General features: G+C 49.8%; 1 protein-coding gene across 2 annotated transcripts in view; it reads right to left on the reverse strand.

Annotated features, from left to right (window-relative positions):
• OPA3 (outer mitochondrial membrane lipid metabolism regulator OPA3) overlaps window positions 1-22,459 on the reverse strand; it is a 66,718-nt gene that overhangs the window by 12,335 nt on the left and 31,924 nt on the right. The window contains exon 2 of one of the 2 annotated variants that reach the window (NM_001245934.1): window positions 21,436-21,854. The exons of the other annotated variant lie outside the window; for it this stretch is intronic. Within the exon in view, the coding sequence (NP_001232863.1) occupies window positions 21,436-21,854 (419 nt within the window). Of the gene's footprint in view, window positions 1-21,435; window positions 21,855-22,459 lie in introns of those variants that run through there. 2 annotated transcript variants of the gene reach the window in all.

The raw sequence follows: 22,459 nt of genomic DNA on the forward strand, positions 1-22,459 counted from the left end.
TGTTGACACCTTTCTGCCCAGAGTGGCTTTTGGGAAGTTCCTTCCCTTCTAGTCACCAAGGTGTCCTGATGCTGCCTTTCAGATCAAGTAGAAGTGGAGCCACTGTTTGGTGTGTGACATGTCCATCTTCTAAGCTTAAAACTCAAAGCTCATGGGAAACTTAGAAGAACAGAACGGCAAACTCTGGGGTACCTTATACGCTGTCTCTTGGAGAGGTCCCTGCAAGACTGAGCCCCAGGTACAGGAGTAACCTGCTCACTAACATATCCTATAAAGACTTTCTTCCTTTTCGGTCTCACCTGCCTCTCCAGGCACCCCTTGTACCTACCCTTCTAAGAGTCAAAGAATAGTAGTCATTTATTATTCCCATAGTTACTTTCTGAAGAGGTAAAGATGCATTTCTCTTGCATCTCCTGCATTGGCAGGTGGATTCTTTATTGCTGAGCCACCAGGGGAAAATCATGTATATCTTGCCACAATTTAAAAAGAAAAGGTAACCTGGCAACGAGAAATTGGTTTAGGTGCTGCTCTATGTCACAGCCAACTGGTCAACACCAACTGGCTGTATTGCAATATGACCCGGATGATGATCACCCAGAGTTAGTGCAGACCCCACACTATATGGGCTCAGTCCCAGCAGACTACCCCGACTCCAGACCTCAACCACAAGTGGGGTTCCCAAGCCATGTGCACTTCTGACTGACTGGTTACAAATTCGGGGTGCCCACAATTCTCTCAGGTTCAAAACTGTCTAGAATAACTCATAGATGCCCTAAAAACATTATAAACATACTTGCAATTACAGTTTCATTATAAAAGATGCACAGAGGGTGAGATTAGGAGAGCTTCCTGGCTCTCTCCCTGAGAATCAGAACAGGAATCAGGTTGCCACCCAGGAATCACTGTTCCATCAGGAGTGATGAAATTTTCTGCCAAGTGATTGAACTTGGCGGTCTCAATATGGCTAGTTTAAAGTCACAACCCTCTGGGGGTCTGAGGCGGGGAAAAATAAATTAGGAGTTTGGGATTCACACAGATCAGATCAGATCAGATCAGTCGCTCAGTCGTGTCCGACTCTTTGCGACCCCATGAATCGCAGCACGCCAGGCCTCCCTGTCCATCACCATCTCCCGGAGTTCACTCAAACACACTGTTATATATATAAAATAGGTAAATAAGAAGGGCCTACTTTACAGCACAGAGAACTCTACTCGGTATTTATAATGGAAAAGAACCTGAAAAAAATACATATGTATAGTTGAAAACATATGTATAATTTAACACAACATGGTAAATTACCTACATACTTCGATAAAATAAAATCACAGTGCTGTAAATCTTCTATCTATACCTTATTCATAGGTCCTTCTGGTGACCGGCCTAGCCTGGTTTGAGTAATCTCATTAGCATTAGCAAACACACACCCATCCTTTAGAAATTTATGGATGTTTCTGGAATGCTGTTAGGAGTTGCGAAAACATCTGCATATATTCTTTATTATTAACACTAAAGGAATTTACTTGATACATTGTCATCACTGGTGACTGACTTTGCAGGGCAGACGGCCAGAGACAGAAGCTGTCTTCCCTGGGTGCTGCTGGCCTCCATGACATGTGGCAGCCGGCAGTGGTCAGAGGCAGGCCGGGGCCCAGGGCCAGAGTTGGCATAGGGTCCCGACTGCTCATCTTCTCAGGTACAGGCCTCTCCCCACCCTCCTCCTCCGGCCCAGCTCCCCAGCCGGCCCTCACGTCTCTCTCTCCTGCAGCTCTCTTCCTCCTGCTGTTCCCATGCCTGCAAGGCTGGCCCCGTGCCTCCAAAGGTGAGCAGGGGTGTTGTGGGGCAGGGAAGTCCAGCTCCTTTGGGGTGGCCGGGCAGTGGGGAGGGGCCCAGCTTCCACCTCGGTGCTCCTGCTCAGCTGAAATGCCAGCCTGAGCGTGAAATTCTGACACACTTTCCACCCTCGGGTTCTGGGGTTGCCTCTGGGAGGATCCCCTCTGCCAGCCCCCTGTGCTGGGGGGCAGGGGTCTTCCCAGGAGGGAGGAGAAATGGGGCTTGGAGGGAGATAGGGAGGGGCCAGCTGAGTCAAGTAATTGTAACTGTGCTGTGCTCAGTTGTGTCCGACTCTTTGCAACCCCCTGGACTGCAGCCCACCAGGCCTCTCTGTCCATGGGATTCTCCAGGCAAGAATACTGGAGTGGGTTGCCATGCCCTCCTCCAGGGCATCTTCCCAACCCAGGGATGGAACTCTTCCCTATTGCATCTCCTGCACTGGCGGGCAGGTTCTTTACCAATGTCCCACCTGGGAAGCCCAGATGAGTCATGGTCAAAAGTCCCTTTCTACAAAAAGCTCAGCTGGGGAAGCTTCTCTATCATCACTGCCCGACAGCAACTTTCACTCTGGTGACACCCTCAAGAAGCAGACAATCCCATTTTAGGGATGGGGAAAGTGTGGCTCAGAGGGGTGAAGTTAATTGCATGAGGTGAGGGGGAAAAACGGGGCTTAAACCTTGACCCGGCAAGTCCTCTTTCCTCTACTTAAAAAAAAAAACACTTTTTTTTTCATTTTCGCTGGGTCTTAGTCACTGCACGTGGGATCTAGTTCCCTGACCAGGGATCAAACCCAACCAGGCCCCCTGCATTGTGAGCATGGAGTTTAAGTCACTGGACTGCCAGGGAAGTCCTCCTCACTGTCCCATTCTCTTTCTGGAAACTGAGGGAGGCTGATCAGTACTTTTTTTTTAATGACCATTGGCTGTATGCACTTTTTTGCTGTGACGGGACACCCAAGGTGAGTGTCTGTAACTCTGCCCACAGAGGGCCAGAGAACTCAGCAGAGAAGCCACGGCCCTGGGCCAGGAGGAAGGCAGATGAGGAGGTAGCGAGAGGAAAGGGGGCACGTGTACTCTGGGGACAGAGGTGACCTGGACACTGGACCGCAGTGCTGGGTAAGGGATAAACGGATGCAGGGAAACACAGATCAAAACCACAAGGAGATACCACTTCCCACCCACAAAGGAATGGCTATAATCAGAGACTCAGACATCATGGACTGGCAAGGATGTGGGGAAATCAGCACTCATATACTGCTGGTGGAAATGAAATGGGGCAGTGGCCAGAATAGACAGCAAGTAGACTGGTGGTGGTTGCCTGAGGCTGGGGCGTGTCGGGAAGTGGGCAGAAGAGAGCAGCAACTGCTGATGGACACGGGTTTCCTTTTAGGGTGATTGAACATCTTCTAAAATCAATCGTGGTAGTGACTGCACAACTCTGAAAATATACTAAAAACCATGTATGCTTGAAATGAGTGAATTGTATGATATGTGAATTCTACCTTTAAAAAAATTTTTTTTTTAATTTATCTATTTGGCTCTGCTGGTTCTTAGTTGCTGTAGGTGGGATCTTCATTGTCAAATGTTGTGCATGGGGGATCTTTTAGTGTGAGTATGTGGGATCTTTTTTAGTTATGGCCACTTAAACTCAGTTGCAGCCTGTGGGATTTAGTTCCCTGATCAGGGATTGAACCTCGGCTCCTTGCACTTGGAGCTTGGAGTCTCAGCCACTGAACCACCGGAGAAGTCCCTGAATTCTATCTCTCTGTTGTTGCTGTTGTCAGTTCCTCTCTTTTTTAGTATTTACTAATGTATTTGGCTGTCCAGGTCCTGGCTGTGGCACATGGGCTCTTTGATCTGCTGCTGCAGCGTGCAGAATGGCTTAGTTGTGGCATGTGGGATCTAGTTCCCTGTTTGGTTGTTTAGTCGCTCAGTTGTGTCCGACTCTTTGTGACCCCATGGACTGTAGCCTGCCAGGCTCCTCTGTCCATGGGATTTTCCAGGCCAGATTGTTGCAGAGGATTGCCATTTCCTTCTTCAGGAGATCCTCCCGACCCAGGGATCGAACCTGCATCTCCATGTCTCCTGCATCGCAGACAGATTCTTTTACTGCTGAGCCACCGGGGAAGCCCTAATAGTCCCCAGACCAGGGAGCAAACCTGGGTCCCCTACACTGGGACCTCAGAGTCCTAGCCACTAGACCACCAGTGAAGTCCGCTGGATTCAATCTTAATAAAGGTATTCGAGAGAAAAAACACAGGGAACTCCTTGGTGGTCCAGTAGTTAGGACTCCATGCTTTCACTGCCAACGTCTCGAGAACAAGCCAAAAAACTACACAAAGGCAAAAAACATCCCCCAGCCCCAGAAATGAATGGATGTGAGGGCAGGGCCCCTGCACCCAGGCCCTCCCGCTGAGCCGAGTCTGGCCCGCAGGCGAGGTGCTGGTCCTGAGAAAGGAGCGCTGGCGGCTCTGCGGCAGCATGGCGCTGGACCCCAAGGACAAGAAGTGGAGCTGCTGCAGAGGCTTCTACCCTTTCCACCGCCCTACGCAGAGGTGCTGCCAAACCTGGGGGAAGTTCCTGGTCATCCCCATGGACCCGGAAAAGTCAGAGGCTGAAGACTGCAGGATGTACACCCAGAAAGCTCTAGGTAGGTCCTGTCCCCACTGGTAGCCTCTCTGTCTGCTCTGGGGGTCACAGAGACCCTTTTCTCTCTCCTTCCTTCCCGGGAGCTCTGCCCTCCTCCTAGGGGCTTGTCTGCTACCAGACAAGGGGTCTGTGCCAAGAAGTTAGTTGCGTTCCAGCTCCCTACTGTGTGACCTCAGACAAGTGTTCTGCCCTCTCTGGGCCCAGTCTACCTGTCATCAGAGTAAGGGCATGCACAAGAACTTTTCCAAAGGTCGGGGGCGGGGCCTTTCAAAGTCATTGGAAGTGACATCAGGGGCAATCCCTCTTGTGTTCTGCCCTCCTCTGAGTCCCTCCCCGTCCCGGGTCCCAGATCCCCACATGTGTGTGCATGTGTGATGGGAAGTCCCCTGGGTATCTCACAAGAATGGCCGACTCCAAACACAGGCAGGGGTGGGGGCTCCTGGTTTTTGGAAGTTGCCACCAGGTGGAAATCACCTGAGGGCCACTACACTGCAGTGGGGCCTGCTGCCTCCCTGGAGGGTCCCAGAGACACTTCCAAGGTCACAGGCCCTGTCCCTGAACTGGGCTGGTGGTGACCTGGGTGTTTGTTTTTCTCTTCTCCGTGTATTACAGAATAAAACAAAGACTGATGATTAGATCTGTGTGCATTCTCAAGCAAACATGTCCTTGACAGAACAAGCCTGATACTGATGGGCATACATTCTGATCTGGCTTTGATGAAAAGCAAATCATCGTGTTAACTGGCTAGAAATGCAGGACATTCTTCTTTTCCTTCTGGCTGATTACATTTCACGAACAGGTGTTAGAGAATAGGAACAACAAGAGCAATCTCCCTTCTTGGGATTGGAACCTCTATGGATCCAAGTAAACTTCTCCCAGGGACATGAGCCCCACCGGCCCTGTGAGAGGAGGTCCCCTGGGAATCCGGCACTAACCCGAAGTCACGTGTAGTATTGTGTGTTGCAGGGCAGCCTGTCCACCTGCCTTCTGAGTCATACCTGGGAGGGGAGGCAAAAACCTTGACACCAACTCGATGCTTCGAGTGTGACTCACCACGCCCAGGACCTTAGGTCTCACTCTGAAAGATCACACCAGGTAACTCATGGCACAGAGGCTGGGCTTAAATATACAGCAAAAATGTGATGGGTGAGGGTCTGCCCCTGAGTGTGGACAGCTCAAATGAGCCATGGATATCAGTGGTCTTGGTCTCCTGCTCACCTGGAAAGTTGGGGAATGATGGGGCCACGATACATCCCTCCGCCCCCAGAACCCCTCTCTCCACTTTTGGCTGCCCTTCTGTGCTCCTGGAAGCTCAGTGCCTCTCCTCCGCTTCTGGTGGACACTGACTTTGGGCAGTGCCCTCAAGAGAGGAGGGGATAGGGACCTCCCTGGTGGGCCAGTGGCTAAGACTTTGCCTACCAGTGTAGGGGGGGTGGGTTCAATCCCTGGCTGGGGAGCTAAGATGGACTCAGGTGCCTTGGGCCAAAAAATCAAAACATAAAATAGAAGCAATATTGTAACAAAACTTTAAAAATGGTCCACATCAAAAAAGCTTTAAAATAAAAAATAAAAACAAGGCGGGGACAGGAGAAGGTGGAGGTGGGGCCTGTCTCTTCAGTCCCCTCTGTGGCTGGGCTGCAAGCTCTTACATCTGCCCATCTGGGTCCTGCTTCTGGTGCCCCCCCTTTTTTAAAGACATTTACAAATATTTATTTATTTTGGAGAAGGAAATGGGAACCCAGTCCAGTATTCTTGCCTGGAGAATCCCATGGGCAGCCTGGAGGGCTACAGCCCATGGGATTGCAGAGCCGGATACGACTGAAGAGACTCAGCATGCATTTGTTTCTTAGAGCGGGGTCTTCATTGCTGCAGCACTCTTTCTCCAGCTGCCGAGCGCAAGCCTCTCATCGTGGTGGCTTCTCTTGTTTCAGGACGTGGGCTCTGGGCACGTGGGCTCAGTAGTTGTGATGCAAGTCCATAGTTGCTCCGAAGCACGTGAGATCTTAGTGCCCGGACTAGGGGTCAAACCCGTGTCCCCTGCATTGGCAAGTGGGTTCTTAACCACTGGAGCACCAGGGAAGTCCTCCTGGGCCCGTCTGACATCTCCGGACAGTGTCTGGTCCCCGGGGACCTTAGCCCCCTGCTGGATCCCTCACCATACCAGCCCACACTTCGGTCCTGCACGGGCTTGAATAAACAAAACCAACGAACACACATGCAGGAAAAACTTGCACAGTTCCCAGGAGCTCTCCGGGGCCCCTGAGGTCCTGCACAAATCTGCCATCCCAAGCTCATCTTGCCCCCACTCTGCTCCAGCCGCTCTCACCGCTCCCTGCAGCCACTGGATACTTTCGCAAGCTGTGCCCTTTACTAGATCATCCTTCTCTCCCACACTGCTGCTAGTGCATAACAGAGGCTCACAGATCCATCCACCCTCACCTGGCCAAGGGGACCTGACGCCTTCTCCTCCAAGACTCCTTCTCAGTCACTTAACATACAGATACAGAGCATTTTATAGGATGATTCCCACTTATATTAATACATATGTGTATATCTACCAATATACATGGGGCTTCCCAGGTGGCCAGAGTGGTAAAGAACCTGCCTGTCAATGCAGCAGACCTAAGAGACAGGGATTCTATCCCTGGGTTGGGAAGATCCCCTGGAGGAAGGCATGGCAACCCACCCCAGTATTCTTGCCTGGAGAATCCCAGGGACAGAGGAGCCTGGTGGGCTACAGTCCATAGGGTCACACAGAGTTGGACACCACTGAAGAGACTTAGCACGCACCAATATATACACAATGCATAACTTTTTTTCTGTACACACACGTGCGTGTGTGCATTTAGGATCATGAAATACAGCTAAAAGTTAACAATGATCATCTCTGGGTAGTGGGATTACAGATGATTTTTTTTTTCATTTCATTGTTTTTCAGTTTTCACTGCTGTTTCTATACTGAACCTGTTGTCTCCTAAATATGATTGGGAAATAACGTGATTGGAGTGAAATTCCTTTCTGTACTGACACCTTCAACTCCAGACCACCCAGTGCTCTCAGCTCACAAGTCACGAAAGGCCATACCCTGCTTTCCAAGGCCCCAAGCCTTGTGTGATCTGGTCTCCCGCCTCTCGTCCTGCCCGCTAAGGTCCATGACTAAGCCATGGAGTCATCCCTTCTCACTCTCATCTTTGGGCCTCTGCACATGCTGTTCTCTTTGCACCTGGACTTCACCCCGTTTACGTTTTCCCTTTGTTGGTAAGAATCTGTATCCTTTCACTGTAAGGCTATGTCGGCTTACTATGTAGCAAATAAATCATCAGGTCTGAGGGTGGTTTGGAGGACCCATGACACAGGGAGATTCAGGGATTCAGTGATATGACTCTTGTAAAATCCTCGCAGTGCCTGGAACCTAAGAAATGTGAACTGGAAGAGATTATGTTCTTCTGTATCTCAATTTCCTTCTCTGTAAAATGAAGGTTATTACCATTCTGCACCCTTAGGGTGGGGATGCTTCTAACCTGGGGCAAGGACGCTCTTCCCAGACAAGGGAGGAAAAATAAGAGCCATAAAGGAAAAGATGGGAAAACCTGTTTATTAAAGTTGAAAAACTTTTTGTAAAAGGACAGAAGACCTCACAAACAAGCACCAAGGATGAGCAAAGCAAACATTCTTTTTGGGGGCGGGGAGGGGGGAGCTGTGCCCATGTGGCTTACGGGATCTTAGTTCCCTGACCAGGGATTGAACCCAGGCCCTCGGCAGTGAGAGTACGGGGTTCTAAGTACCGGACCGCCAGGCAATTTTACAACACAGGCATTTCTCATAGAATTGAAAGGTCCGATAAACAGCTGAAAATGAATATGCTGAGCTCCCTAGCGATCATCTGGGAAGCACAGACCACAGCCCCACGTCAGCCTTCTCACTCCAAGGCTCTAACAAGAGGTTTGCCAAAAAGTATCCCCATCTCGGGCTTCCCTGGTGGCTCAGAGGTAAAGAATCCGCCTGCCAATGCAGGAGACATGGGTTCGATCCCTGGTTCAAAAGATCCCACACGCCTGGGAATAACTAACCCTGTGCACAACTACTGCGCCTGCGCTCTAGAACCCTGAAGCCCACGCACCTAAAGCCTGGGCTCCGCAACACGAGAGGCCACCGCAATGAGAAGCCCACACACTGCAATTAGGAAGCCCCGGCTCCACGCAACTAGAGAAAAAGCCCTCGCGGCAATGAAGACCCAGCACAGCCATAAACGAACAAATGAATTATTTTTTTGAATGTCCCCATCTCAAATGAAGGGGCAGTATGCAAATTCTGTGTAGAGCACTTAGAAATCATAACAGAACAGCCTAAAAAAGGGGGATGTGGTATATTAAATAGTGGGTCCCAATCCCCGGATCTTGTGAATCTTACTTTATGTGGCAAAAAGGACTTTGCAGATGTGATGGAGTTAAGGATTTGAGATGGGGAATGATCCAAGATTATCCAGGTGGGCCCTAAACGCAACCCAAAGGGTCCCTGTGTGAGGGAGGCAGGGGGAGATTTGATCACTGGAGTAGGAGGAAGGGATGAACACACCCAAGTCCCTAGAACATGTGACTGTTGCCTTATTTGGCAAAAGGATCTTTACAGATGTGATTAAGGTTAAGAATTTCAAGGTGGTGTCATCTTAGCTTACCCAGATGGGCCCTAAATCCAGTGACAAGTGTCCTAATATGAGAGGGAAGAGGAAAAGAAAACACAGACATACAGGGGAGGGGGCTATGTGAAGAAGGAGGGAGAGAGTGATTGACGCTGCCATGAGGCAAGGAAAGCCTGGAGCCACCGGAAGCTGGAAGAGGCGAGGAACCTGCTCTCCCCTCAAGCCTTTGGAGGGAGCACAGCCCTGCCAGCATTCCAGCCCAGTGATATTGATCTGGGTTTTCTGGCCTCGGGAATTGTTAAGAGAATAAATGTGTGCTTCTGTTTTGAACTTTTTGTATTGGGGTATAGCCAATGTACAGTGTTGTGGTAGTTTCGGGTGGACAGAAAAGGGACTCAGCCATACATATACATGTATCCATTCTCCCCCAAACCCTTTTCCCATCCGGGCTGGCACATAACATTGAGCAGAATTCCATGTGCCATACAACAGGTCCTTGTTGGTTATCCATTTTGAATATAGCCATGTGTACAAGACCACCCAAAGTCCCTAACTGTCCCTGAACAACCATAAGTGTGTTTTCTAAGTCTGTGAGTCTCTTTCTGTTTTGTCAGGTCTAAAAGTGTATTCTTTTAAGCCACCAAGTTTGCGGTAATTGGTTACAACCACCACAGGAAACTGATATGACTGACTGATGACTTGAACAGATCTAATTATTATCAGATAATGGTATTAACAGATGCAATTATTATCTTTGTCAAAGAAGATGATGAGCATGGCCAGTAAACACATATAAAGATGCTCAACATCATACCTGAGAGAAAGACAAATTAAAACCACAATAATAACACGAGGAGCTCAGCTTGGTACCCTGTGATGACCTAGAGGGATGGGATGGCGGGTGGGATGGGAGGGAGCCTCAGGAGGGAGGGGATATATGTATACTTATAGCCGATTCATTATGCTGTATAGCAGAAACTAACACAACATTGTAAAGCAATTATCCTCCAATTAAAAAACATTAAATTAAAAAAAAAAAACAAAAACACAATCAGAGGAACTTCCTTGTGGTCTAGTGGTTGAGAATCTGCCTTGCAATGCAGGGGACATGGGATTGATCCCTGGCTGGGGAAGATTCCACATGCTGTGGAGTGACTAAGGGCTACGACTAGAGAAAGCTCACATTTCACAGTGAAAACTTAGCGCAGCCAAAAAAAAAAGAAAGAAAGAAAAGAGAAACATGTAATGGGGAAAAAAAAATGGCCCAAGGTTAGAAACAGAGTTTTGAAAATCTGGAAAAAATTAACTGCTCAATAAAATGTGAGCTAGTAAAGACATGACTACTCTTTCACCACAGACTACTAAACAAGCTATCAAAATACCGTGTCCAGTTGAGGAATTACCTTCTCTCCAGCAACATAGAGGAAAGCCAAGAGAAGTCTCTGGAAAATCCAGGCCCTCCACACCCCCAGCAAAATGAAGTAGGCTTGTCCCGTCTTTAATTGAGAGGCCAGAGTTACTCGGGATGAGCCATCAGATAGACTGTGGGAGTGGACTAACTTCCTGTGGCTCCCGTAACACATTACTATGAACTGGATGGCTTAAAACAACAGAAGGTAACAAAACAAAACAAAACAAAACAACCACCACCCAGAAACTTACTCTCTCACAGTTCTGAGGGACAGAAGTTCAAAATCAGCATCACCGGCCCCAAAATCAAGCTGTGAGTGGGCTCCACTCACTCTCAAAGCCTGAGGGGAGAATCTGTTCTTTTTTTGTTTGTTTTCATCATATTCTGAGGCACAGTTGTTCAATGTCCTGGTCATCTATCACCTGTTCATCAAGTCTGCATCTCCATTAAAATAAATGAGGAAACTGGGGTTCTGAGAATAACCTTCTCTGGGGCACACAGGAAAAGGGCTAGGGTCAGAATGTGTTTCTCTTGCCTCACGGTGCAATGTTCACACCACTACTGCCGCACCATGCTTTGAGATCAGCTCCACAGATGTTAATTATAAAATAGCCCAGTGTTCATAAACAGTAAAATCCCGACTGCTTTTTTAAAAGTTCATGTTAAATATATCAACTTAAATATTTTCATCTCAAAGACCATGACAATTGTTCATGGAAGATCCAAACAGAAACTTCCTTTGGTATGAGTGAGTGAGTGAGTGAAGTCGCTCAGTCATGTCCGACTCTTTGCGACCCCATAGACTGTAGCCTACCAGGCTCCTCCGTCCATGGGATTTTCCAGGCAAGAGTACTAGAGTGGGTTGCCTGACCCTTGATAAATACAGAAGGTCTTTCATGTGCCTTGTCAACCCTAATGAAAATTATAATAATCATTTTTTTAATTGGTTCAGTAAGAACCTTTTTATTTAATTTATTTATTTCTTTATTGGCCCTGCCAGACAGCTCCCGAAATCTTAGTTCCCCTACCGGGGATTGAACCCACGCACCCTGCGGTAGAAGCCTAGAGGCCTAACCACTGGACAACCAGGGAATTCCCTGTAGTCAAATTTTTATTCTACGTTAGAGAGATGCTGAATTTAAGGACAAAGACTTTATATAATAAATATTTTGTGACATGTACAAGAGAAAATTCAGCTAGGTGAAGGAATGTTTTCAGATGTCTTTCAGATTTAATGTTGTTCAGTCACTTAGTCGCTAAGTCATGTCCAACTCTTTTGAGACCCTGTGGACTGTAGCCCGCTGGGCTCCTCCGTCCATGGGATTTCCCAGGCAAGAATACTGAGGTGGGTTGCCATTTCCTTCTCCAGGGGATCTTCCAAACCCAGGGATCAAACCCACATTGGCAGGCAGGTTCTTTACCACTGAGTCACCTGGAAAGCCCAGAATACTGCTGTGCAGCTAGCCAAAGGGGTGAATCTATTCTCTGCCTCTTCTGGCTTCCAATGACGGCTTCATTCCTTGGCTTGTGCCTTCATCACTTCAGTCTCTGCCTCCATCTTCACATCACCTTCTTCTCTGGGTGTGCAACCTCCCTCTAACTGTCTCTTATGAGCACACTGTAAATCTCTTTCTCACAGTGTCTTTAATTTGATCATGTCTGCAAACATTTTTATGGGATGAGATCACATTCGTGGAATGCAGGGACTGGGTCCGAGGCTCTTTGGGGGCCACCACTTGTCCACTGTAGGGTGGGAGGGCCTGGAGGCTACAGGTTAGCTGGGGTTTGACCAGGTACGTTGTGAAACTCATGGATTCACTGACTCAGCAAATGCAGGAGTGTTGGTGGGTGACAGAGGTCTCATATCACACAAGACTGTGGAGACAGTAAAAAGATCAGTGCTGCAGGGGGTCAGGGTAGGAGAGGGACCAGTGAATAAGTAGAGCACAGGGGGGAATTTTAGGGCAGTGAAACCATTCTGTATTTCATAATGGTGGATGTCATTATAAATTTGTCCAAACCCATAGAATATACAACACTAAGAGTGAACCCTAATGTAAACTATGGACTTTGGTGATATATCAATATTGATCCCTCAATTGTAACAAATATACTGCAGCAAGATGTTGATAATAGGAGCAATTATATGTGTATGGGGGGAGAGGATATGTGGGAATTCTCCATATTTTTAAAATACCTTTTATTTATGTATTTGACTGTGAAGGGTCTCAGTTGCATCATGTGGGCTCTTCATTATGCCGGGCAGGCTTCTCTCTAGTTGTGGTGTGGGGGCTTATTGCCACCAGGCAAGTCAGATCCTTGACCCCGCATCCTGAGTTACAACCCAGATTCTTAACCACTGCACCACCAGCCAAGCCCTTTCTGTACTTTCTGCTCAATTTTCCTATAAACCTTCTTGTTGTTTAGTCACCAGGTCATGTCTGACTCTTCTGTGACCTCCATGAGCTATAGCCCATCAGGCTCCTCTGTCCATGGGATTCTCCAGGCAAGAATACTAGAGTGGGTTGCCATGCCCTTCTCCAGGGGATCTTCCCAACCCAGGGATCGAACACTTGTTTCCTGAATTGGCAGGCGGATTCTTTACCACTGAGCCACCTGGGAAGCCCTTCTGTAAGCCCAAAACTTCTCAAAAAATTAAGTCTATTAATTTTGGAAAATGTTTATCAAGGAACAAAGGTATTCAGATAAGTCTGAAAACAAGGACGAGGCTACCAGTTTGCCTTGAAGAGACCAAAAAATATTTTCAAGCTCTTGGCATTCAGAAGACCTGGTGTTGGTGCAGGACGGACAAAGATTGACAGAACAGGATCAAGAAGGAAGTACCTGTGTCTGGGAACGCAGCGGACGCTGCTGTCCAGAATCAGATGAGGCGGGAAAGGATGTGCCATTCCACGCACTCTGAGACGCCAGCCGTCATACGTCTGGAAACTGAAGATCGCAGACCGCACCCAACCTTACACTCACCAGAAACCAAAACGCAACGCAACACAAGTTCAGGGAACGACAAGCACAAAGGCAACATTAACACAAATACGAGAAGAAGGGAGATGGTGAAGATATAAACTCTTAGGGTAGAGAAGCCCTTCTCAAATAAACACAGAAACAAACAATCACAACAAGTGCCTGAAAGGAAAAAGTCTCATAGATTTGGTTACTTTAAAATGAAAAAACTTCAGCAGGACAAAACATGCCAGAAATGAACATTAATTCACAGACAATGAAAAGAGGCATCTTTCAAAAGCGGTATAAATGTCCAATAAGCGGCGGAAAAGATGTTCATCCTACGGGTTAAAACAAGAAAGTGCGAATTAAAAGAATAATGGAATTCCACCATGCACTTGTGTGGGTTGAAATTTTTTTTAGTTTGATCCTTGCAAGTGTCGACAGTTCCTCCAACACTTCACTGAGATTTTAGGGGCATTCCTTTTTTGGCCGTGCCACACAGCCTGCAGGATCTTAAGTTTCCCAAACAGGGATCGAACCCATGCCCCCTGAAGTGGAAGCGCAGAGTGCTAACTACTGGACCACCAGGGAAGTCCCTACGAGGCATTTTTAGATTAACTATAAATGTCTTTGGCTTCCCTGGTGGCTCAGTTGGTAAAGAATCCACCAGCAACGCGGGAGACCTGGGTTTGATCCCGGGGTTGGGAAAATCCCCTGGAGGAGGGCATGGCAACCCACTCCAGTATTCTTGCCTGGAGAATTCCATGGAGAAGGGAGCCTGGCAGGCTACAGTCCATGGGATTGAAAAGAGTCAGACACGCCTGAGTGACTGAGCACACAGCCCAGCATAAATGTCTTTAAGGGTATTTGCTTTTTTCAGCTCTGGGCATCTTCCTGAGGAAACGCTCATGCTGGCCACAGAGGCGTGGGCAGATCCCTGACTGTCACAAGAGGGAAGAGGGGGACAGCACTCGTGCCCACAAAGGGAGATCTTTAGTAGATGTGTCGTGGCCAGACCACTCCCAAAAGGGTTCTTGCCAACGTGTCCCCCCACCACCACCAGAAACAAGAATCCTTTTAGGGAGGGAACTTTGGTCTCTCTGAAGTGGCCAAACTTTAGGAAGAGACTGCAATTTCCAAATATAAATATCGAGGTACAGGGATGTGACCCCTGAGTGAGACAGCCCACTGCGCTCATGCACCCCCCAAACCAGGTCCATATGAGCCCTGACTTGGTGGAGGTGCTTCTGGGGAGCCTGGCCTGAGCACTGCTATTCCAGGGGTGAGGACAGCCCTAAGATCAGAGTCCCAAGTCCAAGCCCGCCACCTCCAGTTGCCTCCTTCCTCCAGGGTGTCCCAAATGGACCCCAGGAGAGTCCCCTGATGGAGGAACCTGGAGATAAACAATGTCAGTTACACAGTGTGAGGAGAGCACCCAGGATCAGCCCCCACCAGCTACAATTCAGAAAAACTGAAGCCTTCCAGAGGGCACCCAGATCTGAGACGACCGTGGGGTGGGGAAGGGGAAGGCTATCCACATCTCCTCACACTGGTTCTCCTGCAGCCTCAGCCCCTCAGCACCAACATGTCCCTTCTCGGTACACAGAGCAAAAACCTTGAAGCCATCAGTGACTCGCCATCTCCCATCCCTGAGCACATTCTGTCTGCTCTACCTTTGAAATATTAATCTGCCCAGAATCCCACTTCTCCCTACCCCCACTGTCTCCACGGCCTGGACAATCACAGTCGCCTCTTCACTGGGCTGGCAGCTTCCAGTTTTGCCCCGCGCTCATAATGTGTACCGGGCTCCCGTTAAAACTAAGCCAGCTCACATCCTCCTCCACTCAGAGCCCTCCCTTGGCTCCTGCTCACCCCACAGTAAAAGCCAAAGTCTTCACCATGGCCAAAGGCAGCCTGCTTTATGGAGGTTAGTGTAATCCATACCTATGTGTATGCTTTCCTTAAAAAAAAAAGTGAATAGAAAGTAACAGAGTTCATCACACACCAGTAAGGGCAATTATTGTTTAGCAAAATTTTGTTCTAACAAGGTATGTATGATATTAACATTGTTGTCATTCCATCACCCAGTCACATCCAACTCTTTGCGACCCCATGGACTGCAGCATGCCAGGCCTCCCTGTCCATCACCATCTCCCAAAGTTTGCTCAAACTTCACGTCCATTGCTTCGGAGATGCCATCCAGCCATCCCATCCTCTGACGCCCTCTTCTCTTTCTGCCCTCAATCTTTCCCAGCATCAGGGACTTTTCCAATGAGTCAGCTGTTCCCATCAGATGACCAAAATACTGGAGTTTCAGCTTAAGCGTCAGTCCTTTCAGTGAATATTAAAGGTTGATTTCCCTTAAAATTGACTGGTTTGATCTCCTTGCTGTCCAAGGGACTCTCAGGAGTCTTCTCCAGCACCACAGTTCAAAAGCATTAATTCTTCAGCACTCCACCTTATATAACACATGATATTAACATACACGTGTTTTATGATACGATGGATTTTATGTTTATGATACATATTAGGTATATGATACATATTCATCTGTAGTTTTTCTAAATGCAACACAATAAAACAGGAGATATCAGACTACATAGCACATATTAAGGGTAAATTACTGAAATGTTCATTGCAATGATAAATTTTACACACACACAACACACACAACATATATGATGTTATGTGACATATTACATAAAATGTTTTTATATTCCATTATATACTATGTCACATAATGCAGGAATTACACAATGTATATCCAACACGGAGGGTGAGTTGTGAATTATTATACATATATATGGTGGATTATATAAAACATAGGTCTTATTTCACCTTGCTGCTGTAGATTGAGATGGAGACTCTGCAATCTGAGAATGGCAGGGTTATTGCGGCATCTCCAGGAAGTAGTTCCCGTGGGTGGGGACGTGATGGATGCAGGCCCAGGCAGGGGGGCGTAAGAGCTGACCTGATGGGCATGTCGGAGCTGGTTGGCCCCTCCAGAGTTGTGCCAGCTGAGGCAAGGGGGCCAGCCTTTGTCCTCTGGAGCCCTTTGCCCGTCCTTCTTCCCTTGCTTACTCTGTTCCAGGGGTCAGTAAACTCTTTTTATGTAAAGGGCCAAATAGTAAATATTTGCATCTTTGAAGGCAAAATGGTATTTTTCACAAATGACTTAACTCTCATTGCCATGCAAAAGCAGCCATAAAAAGACACAAACAAATGAGCGTGGCTGGATTCCAATAAATCTTTATTCCCAAAGACAGGCAGTGCCAGGCCCTTAGTCCGCTGACCCCAGCCCTGTTCTCATAGCAGAGCCTCTTGCAGGTCCAGGAAGAGGCAGACCCCCCCACTGTTGCAGGGCCTGCTAACCCTTTCTCACTCTGGCAGCTGCCAACAGGGCTCCTCGCATCTCCTCCCTGACCAGCTGATCTACACCCCCATCTCCATTACTCCTGAACTCTTTCTTCTCAGCCCCCATCACCCAGACCCAGATTAGTTTTTCTTCTTTCTTCCTTCCTGTTTTTGGCTGTGCTGGGTCTTCGTTGTGGTGCACAGCTCTCTAGCTGTGGAACATGGGCTCAGTAGTCGTGGCTCGAGGGCTTAATTGCCCCAAGACATGTGGGATCTTAGTCCCCACCCCACCCCCAGGGATCAAACCCACATTCCCCTGCATTGGAAGGTGGATTCTTTACCACTGAGCCACCAGGGAAGACCCTAGTTTTTTTCCTTTACTGTCCTTGCACTAGCTGGTGGCTCCGTGGTAACGGCAACCTTGTCTAGTTCCTGGCTGCCTCCCAGCTGCTAGATAGAACGGGGCCAGGAGCGAAGTAAACATTTGTCCAGTAAGCGGGTAGACGGTGCCCTCTCCACCCTCCTCTGGACATGTTTCTCCTCTCCTTCTGCCTATAGGGGCTGGGGGACCCCAGCCTGGCCCCACAGCATCACAGTGGCCAGCTCAGCGATGGGCCAGTGGGTCAGGTGGGGGCTTCAGGAAGTCCATTTTCTCCTGGGGTGGCTCTCCCCAGGCAAGGGCCTGCCCAACAGGGAAATCAACATGGGGGCCAACAGGGCCTGCCAGGAGATGACAGAGGCAGAGTCCTCGGAACACCGGATGAGGCTTTTGTGAGCCACTGTTGAAGAATTTGCTTCTGATGGCTAACAGCCCTCCTCAGGAGGAGGAGTCCCTCCTTCCTAAATAACCACAGGGCAGATAACACTGGAAGAGAAATACTGGACTGTAAGCCCCCTGGGGGTAGGGTTGGGACTGTCTCCTTCACAGCTGGGTCACCAGCCCTGCACAGAACACAGTGAGGAACATGGTGGGCGCTTTGGTGACAGTTTTTTGTTTGTTTGTTGGTCAGGCGGGGCAACACCCAGGGATCAAGCTCCTGCCCCATGCAGTGGATGCGCAGAGTCTGAACCACTGGACCTCCAGGCAATTCCCTCGGTGACAGTTCTTTGAATGAAAGAATAAACGAAGGACAGTTTTTCTAAGGTTAACAGGGATTTTTAAATGTGGGGAAAAAAATACACCAACTTGAAGACAGCCAATTTGAATTACAAATTTATTCTAACCCCTTTTCCCAAGTCACAAATAGATACAAAATTTTAGCTAGCAGGAAACCAGAGCGATGAGCCATCCTCTGGTCTTGTACGTTTTGGGGGGATTCTTTCCCCTCACATGCACTGACCCCACCCGCACGCAGTGGGTGAAGCGGCTACATCCCACGTCTCGCCGCACGTGAGTATGCGTCAGGGCTGAGTTCTGAGTCCGAGATGCGAGAGCAGCACTATATCAGGCGCAGGGGGTAGGAGCTCCAACCCAGACTGCCCGTCTTCTCATCCCACGTCTGCTTCTTCCCCTCCTGTGTGACCCTGGGTGGTTGACGTTCCCTCTCTGTGCCTCAGTTTCCTCATCAAGGAAACCAAGAAAATAATGTTATGCCAACTATACGAAGCACTTAGAACAGTGTCCTGCGCCTAACTGGAATTCAATAATTAACTCCACCAGAGGCTTCCCTTGTAGCTCAGTTGGTAAAGAATCTGCCTGCAGTGCAGGAGACCCGGATTCGATTCCTGGGTCAGGAAGATCTCCTGAAGAAGGAAATGGCAACCCACTCCAGTATTCTTGCCTAGAGAATCCCATGAAGAGAAGAGCCTAGCAGGCTACAGCCCATGGGGTTGCAAGAGTCGGACATGACTTAGCAACTAAACCACCACCACCACTCTGATAATGACATCTAACTGACAAGAGAGGTCACTGACATTGATGTCACTGACACTGATGTGATGTGGGGGGCAGTTACAGTCCCTGGCCTCCAGAAACCCTGATCCAGAGATGTGTCAGTGCCAGAGTGGACCCAACCCCACCAGAGGTAACCATGGAAACAGGTACTGAGCTGGCTCACCTGGCTCAGTCAACCACTCCATCATCCTGTGGCAGCTCTGTCTCTTGCCTTCATCATTTAACCCACTCAAGTCACTTCCAATTTAAAAAGTATCCCTACCTGGGCCCACCTCCTCAGCTCCCTCTGTATCAGTGGAGGCTCTTCTAGAAGGAATTAAGATGCTGTCTCAGAACCCGTTTCTTGGTTTCCTATCTGGGTGGGTCTTGTGTCCATGTGGTTTTCACCCCCCTGGGGAGGGTAGGTGAGGGAGGAAAGAGAGAAAGCTGGCCCCTCCCACCCCACCTGCAGCTGCTGGGAAACAGATGTGGCATGGGTCTCACCTCATTCGTCAAATGCTAAGATCCTGAGTGCAATGGGGGGCTGTTGATAGAGAACTGCACCCCCTGCTTTCGCTATTGTGTAGAGATCTCTGTCCCCTCCCCGAGTAGTCCACCTCCCTCTCATCTTTCTTCTCACTTCTCTCCTAATTTCAATAAGCCTTGTACCCGTTTTGGAGATCAGCTCATGATTCTCAAACACATCCTTCAGCTGACTTCCTCACTCCAGGGCTCCTTTAAGTAAGCAACATCTACAGCCTGAAAGAGGCTTCCCAGGTGGCTCAGTAGTAAAGAATTCGCCTGCCAATACAGGAGACACAGGTTTGATCCCTGGGTCAGGAAGATTCCCTGGAGAAGGAAATGGCAACCCATTCCAGTATTCTTGCCTGGAAAAGCCCGTGGACAGAGGAGCCTGGTGGGCTACGGTCCATGGGGTCACAAGACTCGGATATGACTTAGCGACTAAACAGCAACAGCCTGAAAGACAGAATGCTGACTGGTGGGGCCCAGACCCCTCCCGCTTCAGAGGTGAGTCTTGGAAGAGAAGCCACGTTGTGAAGTATGGTTCCTGGACTGTTCCTCTCACCCTTGTGCTTCCCCAAATGTCCCACGGGGTTGGCAGGAGTCCCAAAGTACTCCTGGGCTGCCTCACCCAGGAAGTTATGGGAGCTTATGTGCAAAGAATCTTTGATGTAATTAAGTCAAGGATCTTGACGTGAAACCATCCTTGATTTAGGGTGAGCCCTAAATCCAATGACAGGAGTCTTCACAAGAGACAGGGAGGAAGAGAAGGCCATGGGAAGATGGAGGCAGAGGCTGGGGACATGTGGCCACAAGCCAAGGGATGCCTGAGGGCGCAGAAGCTGAAGAGGCAAGAAAGCGTCCTCCCCTAGAGCCTGTGGAAGGAGGGAGATCTGTGAACACCCTGGTTTCGGATCTCTGACCTCCACAACTCCTGTAGTTGTGGGGTGGTTTTTTTTTGGTTTGTTTTGGCCGCCCTGCAGCATGTGGGATCTTAGTTCCCCAACCAGGGACTGAACCTGCGCCCCCTGTACTAGAAGCGCAGAGTTAATCCCTGGACCACTAGGGAAGTCCCTAAACTCCTGTTGCTTTAAGCCACCGAGTTTGTGGTAATTTGTTATGGAAGTCCTGGAAACTAATAACAGAGGTAAGACCAACTGGTAGCCAAGCCCAGTGGGATGGAGGTGTGAGTTGGGGATTGGAGGCAGGAGGGTAATGCTGCGTGAAGAGGGTCTGCTGGACCAGAGCCCCATGAGAGGAGGGCAAGAGCACACAGATCTACAGATCTGATGGGACATGGGGATGTGGTCATCTAATCCATGGCAGGCAGTACCCTGAGCGATGCCACTGAAGATGACAGTGGGAAGGCAGGAAAGGACACATCAGGAAAGGCCTGGGACTCTGAGGACAGGTAACCAGGGGGCTGAGGCTGCAAGACAGGCCAGACTAGCCATCTGCAGGACCGAATTTGCAGGACTCCCAGAAGTGGGAGTGGTAGGGCACTGCTAGAAGACCCTGCACAGCCATTCCAGTGGGTTGTGCCCTAGACCAAAGGAAGGGGGTGGCGGTTGGTTCTGTTGGAAAATTCCATTTGAGTGTCTCGGGGGAAGAGACCATGCATCAGATTAAGGGGAAAGATATAATATTTGACGGATCAACTGTAAGCCAAGATCCCCTGTGTCTTCCCCTCAAAGAGAGGAGTGATGGCCAGAGAGCCCACCTTAGAAGGTGAGGGAGGCAGAAGCACATTGAAAGACACTGCATTTCCTCACAATGGCCGGCACCACCTGACAAAGGGAAGGAGGTATTCTGATGTCAAGGATGAGCGTTCCAGGGAAACGTAACACTGATCACCGTAAACGGGGGGGCTGACAGGTTGATCTGGCTCAAGTCCGGTTCCAGGTCTTCTGCCACAGGAGTGAGCCTGCTGTCCTGCTGGCTGGGCCCTGGGTCTGTGCGGTTGGAGTGGGCGGGAGGGGTGAGTACTGCGGACTGCACCACCTGAGTCAGAGGCTGGAGGGGCCACGTAACGCTTCACCTGCTGGCCACTGGTCACAGCAGGGTGACCTAAGCCAAGTCCCATCCATCCACATCCTGGTGGTTTCCCCTGGGCCAGCACAGGCAAGGGTAACGCAGGGAGAAGGCCACATCAGAGCACAAAAGGCCACGTCCAAGTTCAGGCTTCACCAAGTTCCTACTTCTTGGGTGAGGATGCTGCCTGGGACGTGGACGCGGCCCCGGGGGTGGACGGCGGGTCCCCGGCGCGCAGCTGGGCGCGCACCTCTCGCATCTGCGCCTGCAGCTCCTCCAGGTCACCCTTTGGCGGCGCTGCCTGCACCTGCGTCTGCAGGGCCTCGAGCGCCAGCGCCAGGTGGCCCACCTCGTCTCGCATCGCGTCCCAGGCGGCGCGCTGCTCCTCCTCCTTGCGCCGCTGCTGCGCCTGGTGGCGCCAGTACTCCAGCACCAGGCAACCGCCGCCCACGATGAAGATGGTGGCCTCGCCCAGCAGCTCGGCACCCAGCTCGGCGGCCGCCTCCTCGTTCAGCGGCTTAATGACCGTGCCCCGGAAGCCCATGATGCGCATCTTGGTCCGCATCTCCACCCAGTGGTACACTGCGGGGGAAGAAAGGGGTCAGGTTGTGCGTTCAGGGCCCCCTGCCACCCCCGCCCCTCCACGCCTCGGTGTCCAGGTCAGAGAATTGGGGACACAGCAGCCAAAATCACCAGGCGGGTGCTTTAAAGAAGACCCTGCCCCTGGCCTGGTCTGAGGAACACCAAGTCACCCCTCTTGGGGTGACCCTGAGGGCATCCTTTAAATCTCCCAGAAGATTCTGGCAAGGGGCCAGGAATGAGAAACTGTGCCCCAGAGGGGAGGTTCTGAGACTGGGGACCAAGCTCCTGGAAGGTCACTAGGAGCTCCCAGGGCTCAAAGTCCCAGGAGGTGTAAAGAAAGGGTCAACTGCTGAAAGCTTAGCTCCTTCTGCTTGTCTCTCAAGCCACCTCCCTGGGTACCATCACCCCACCCACTTGAGAGAGGCAGAACCCTTTCCAGATCTTCCCCAAATGCAGCGGCGGCGGTGTGGGGGGCACCTCCTGGATCCAAAGAAAGGGCAGCTGAAATGTGGGAATGGATGCTAAGCGACTGTGAGCACAGGGTGCCCGAGCCTCTGCAAGTCTGGCTCCCAGCCTAGATCTTCATCGACTCTGAAGATGGAGCT

This window comes from Bos taurus, chromosome 18 (assembly GCF_002263795.3).
Source record: "Bos taurus isolate L1 Dominette 01449 registration number 42190680 breed Hereford chromosome 18, ARS-UCD2.0, whole genome shotgun sequence".
Taxonomy (NCBI): domain Eukaryota; kingdom Metazoa; phylum Chordata; class Mammalia; order Artiodactyla; family Bovidae; genus Bos; species Bos taurus.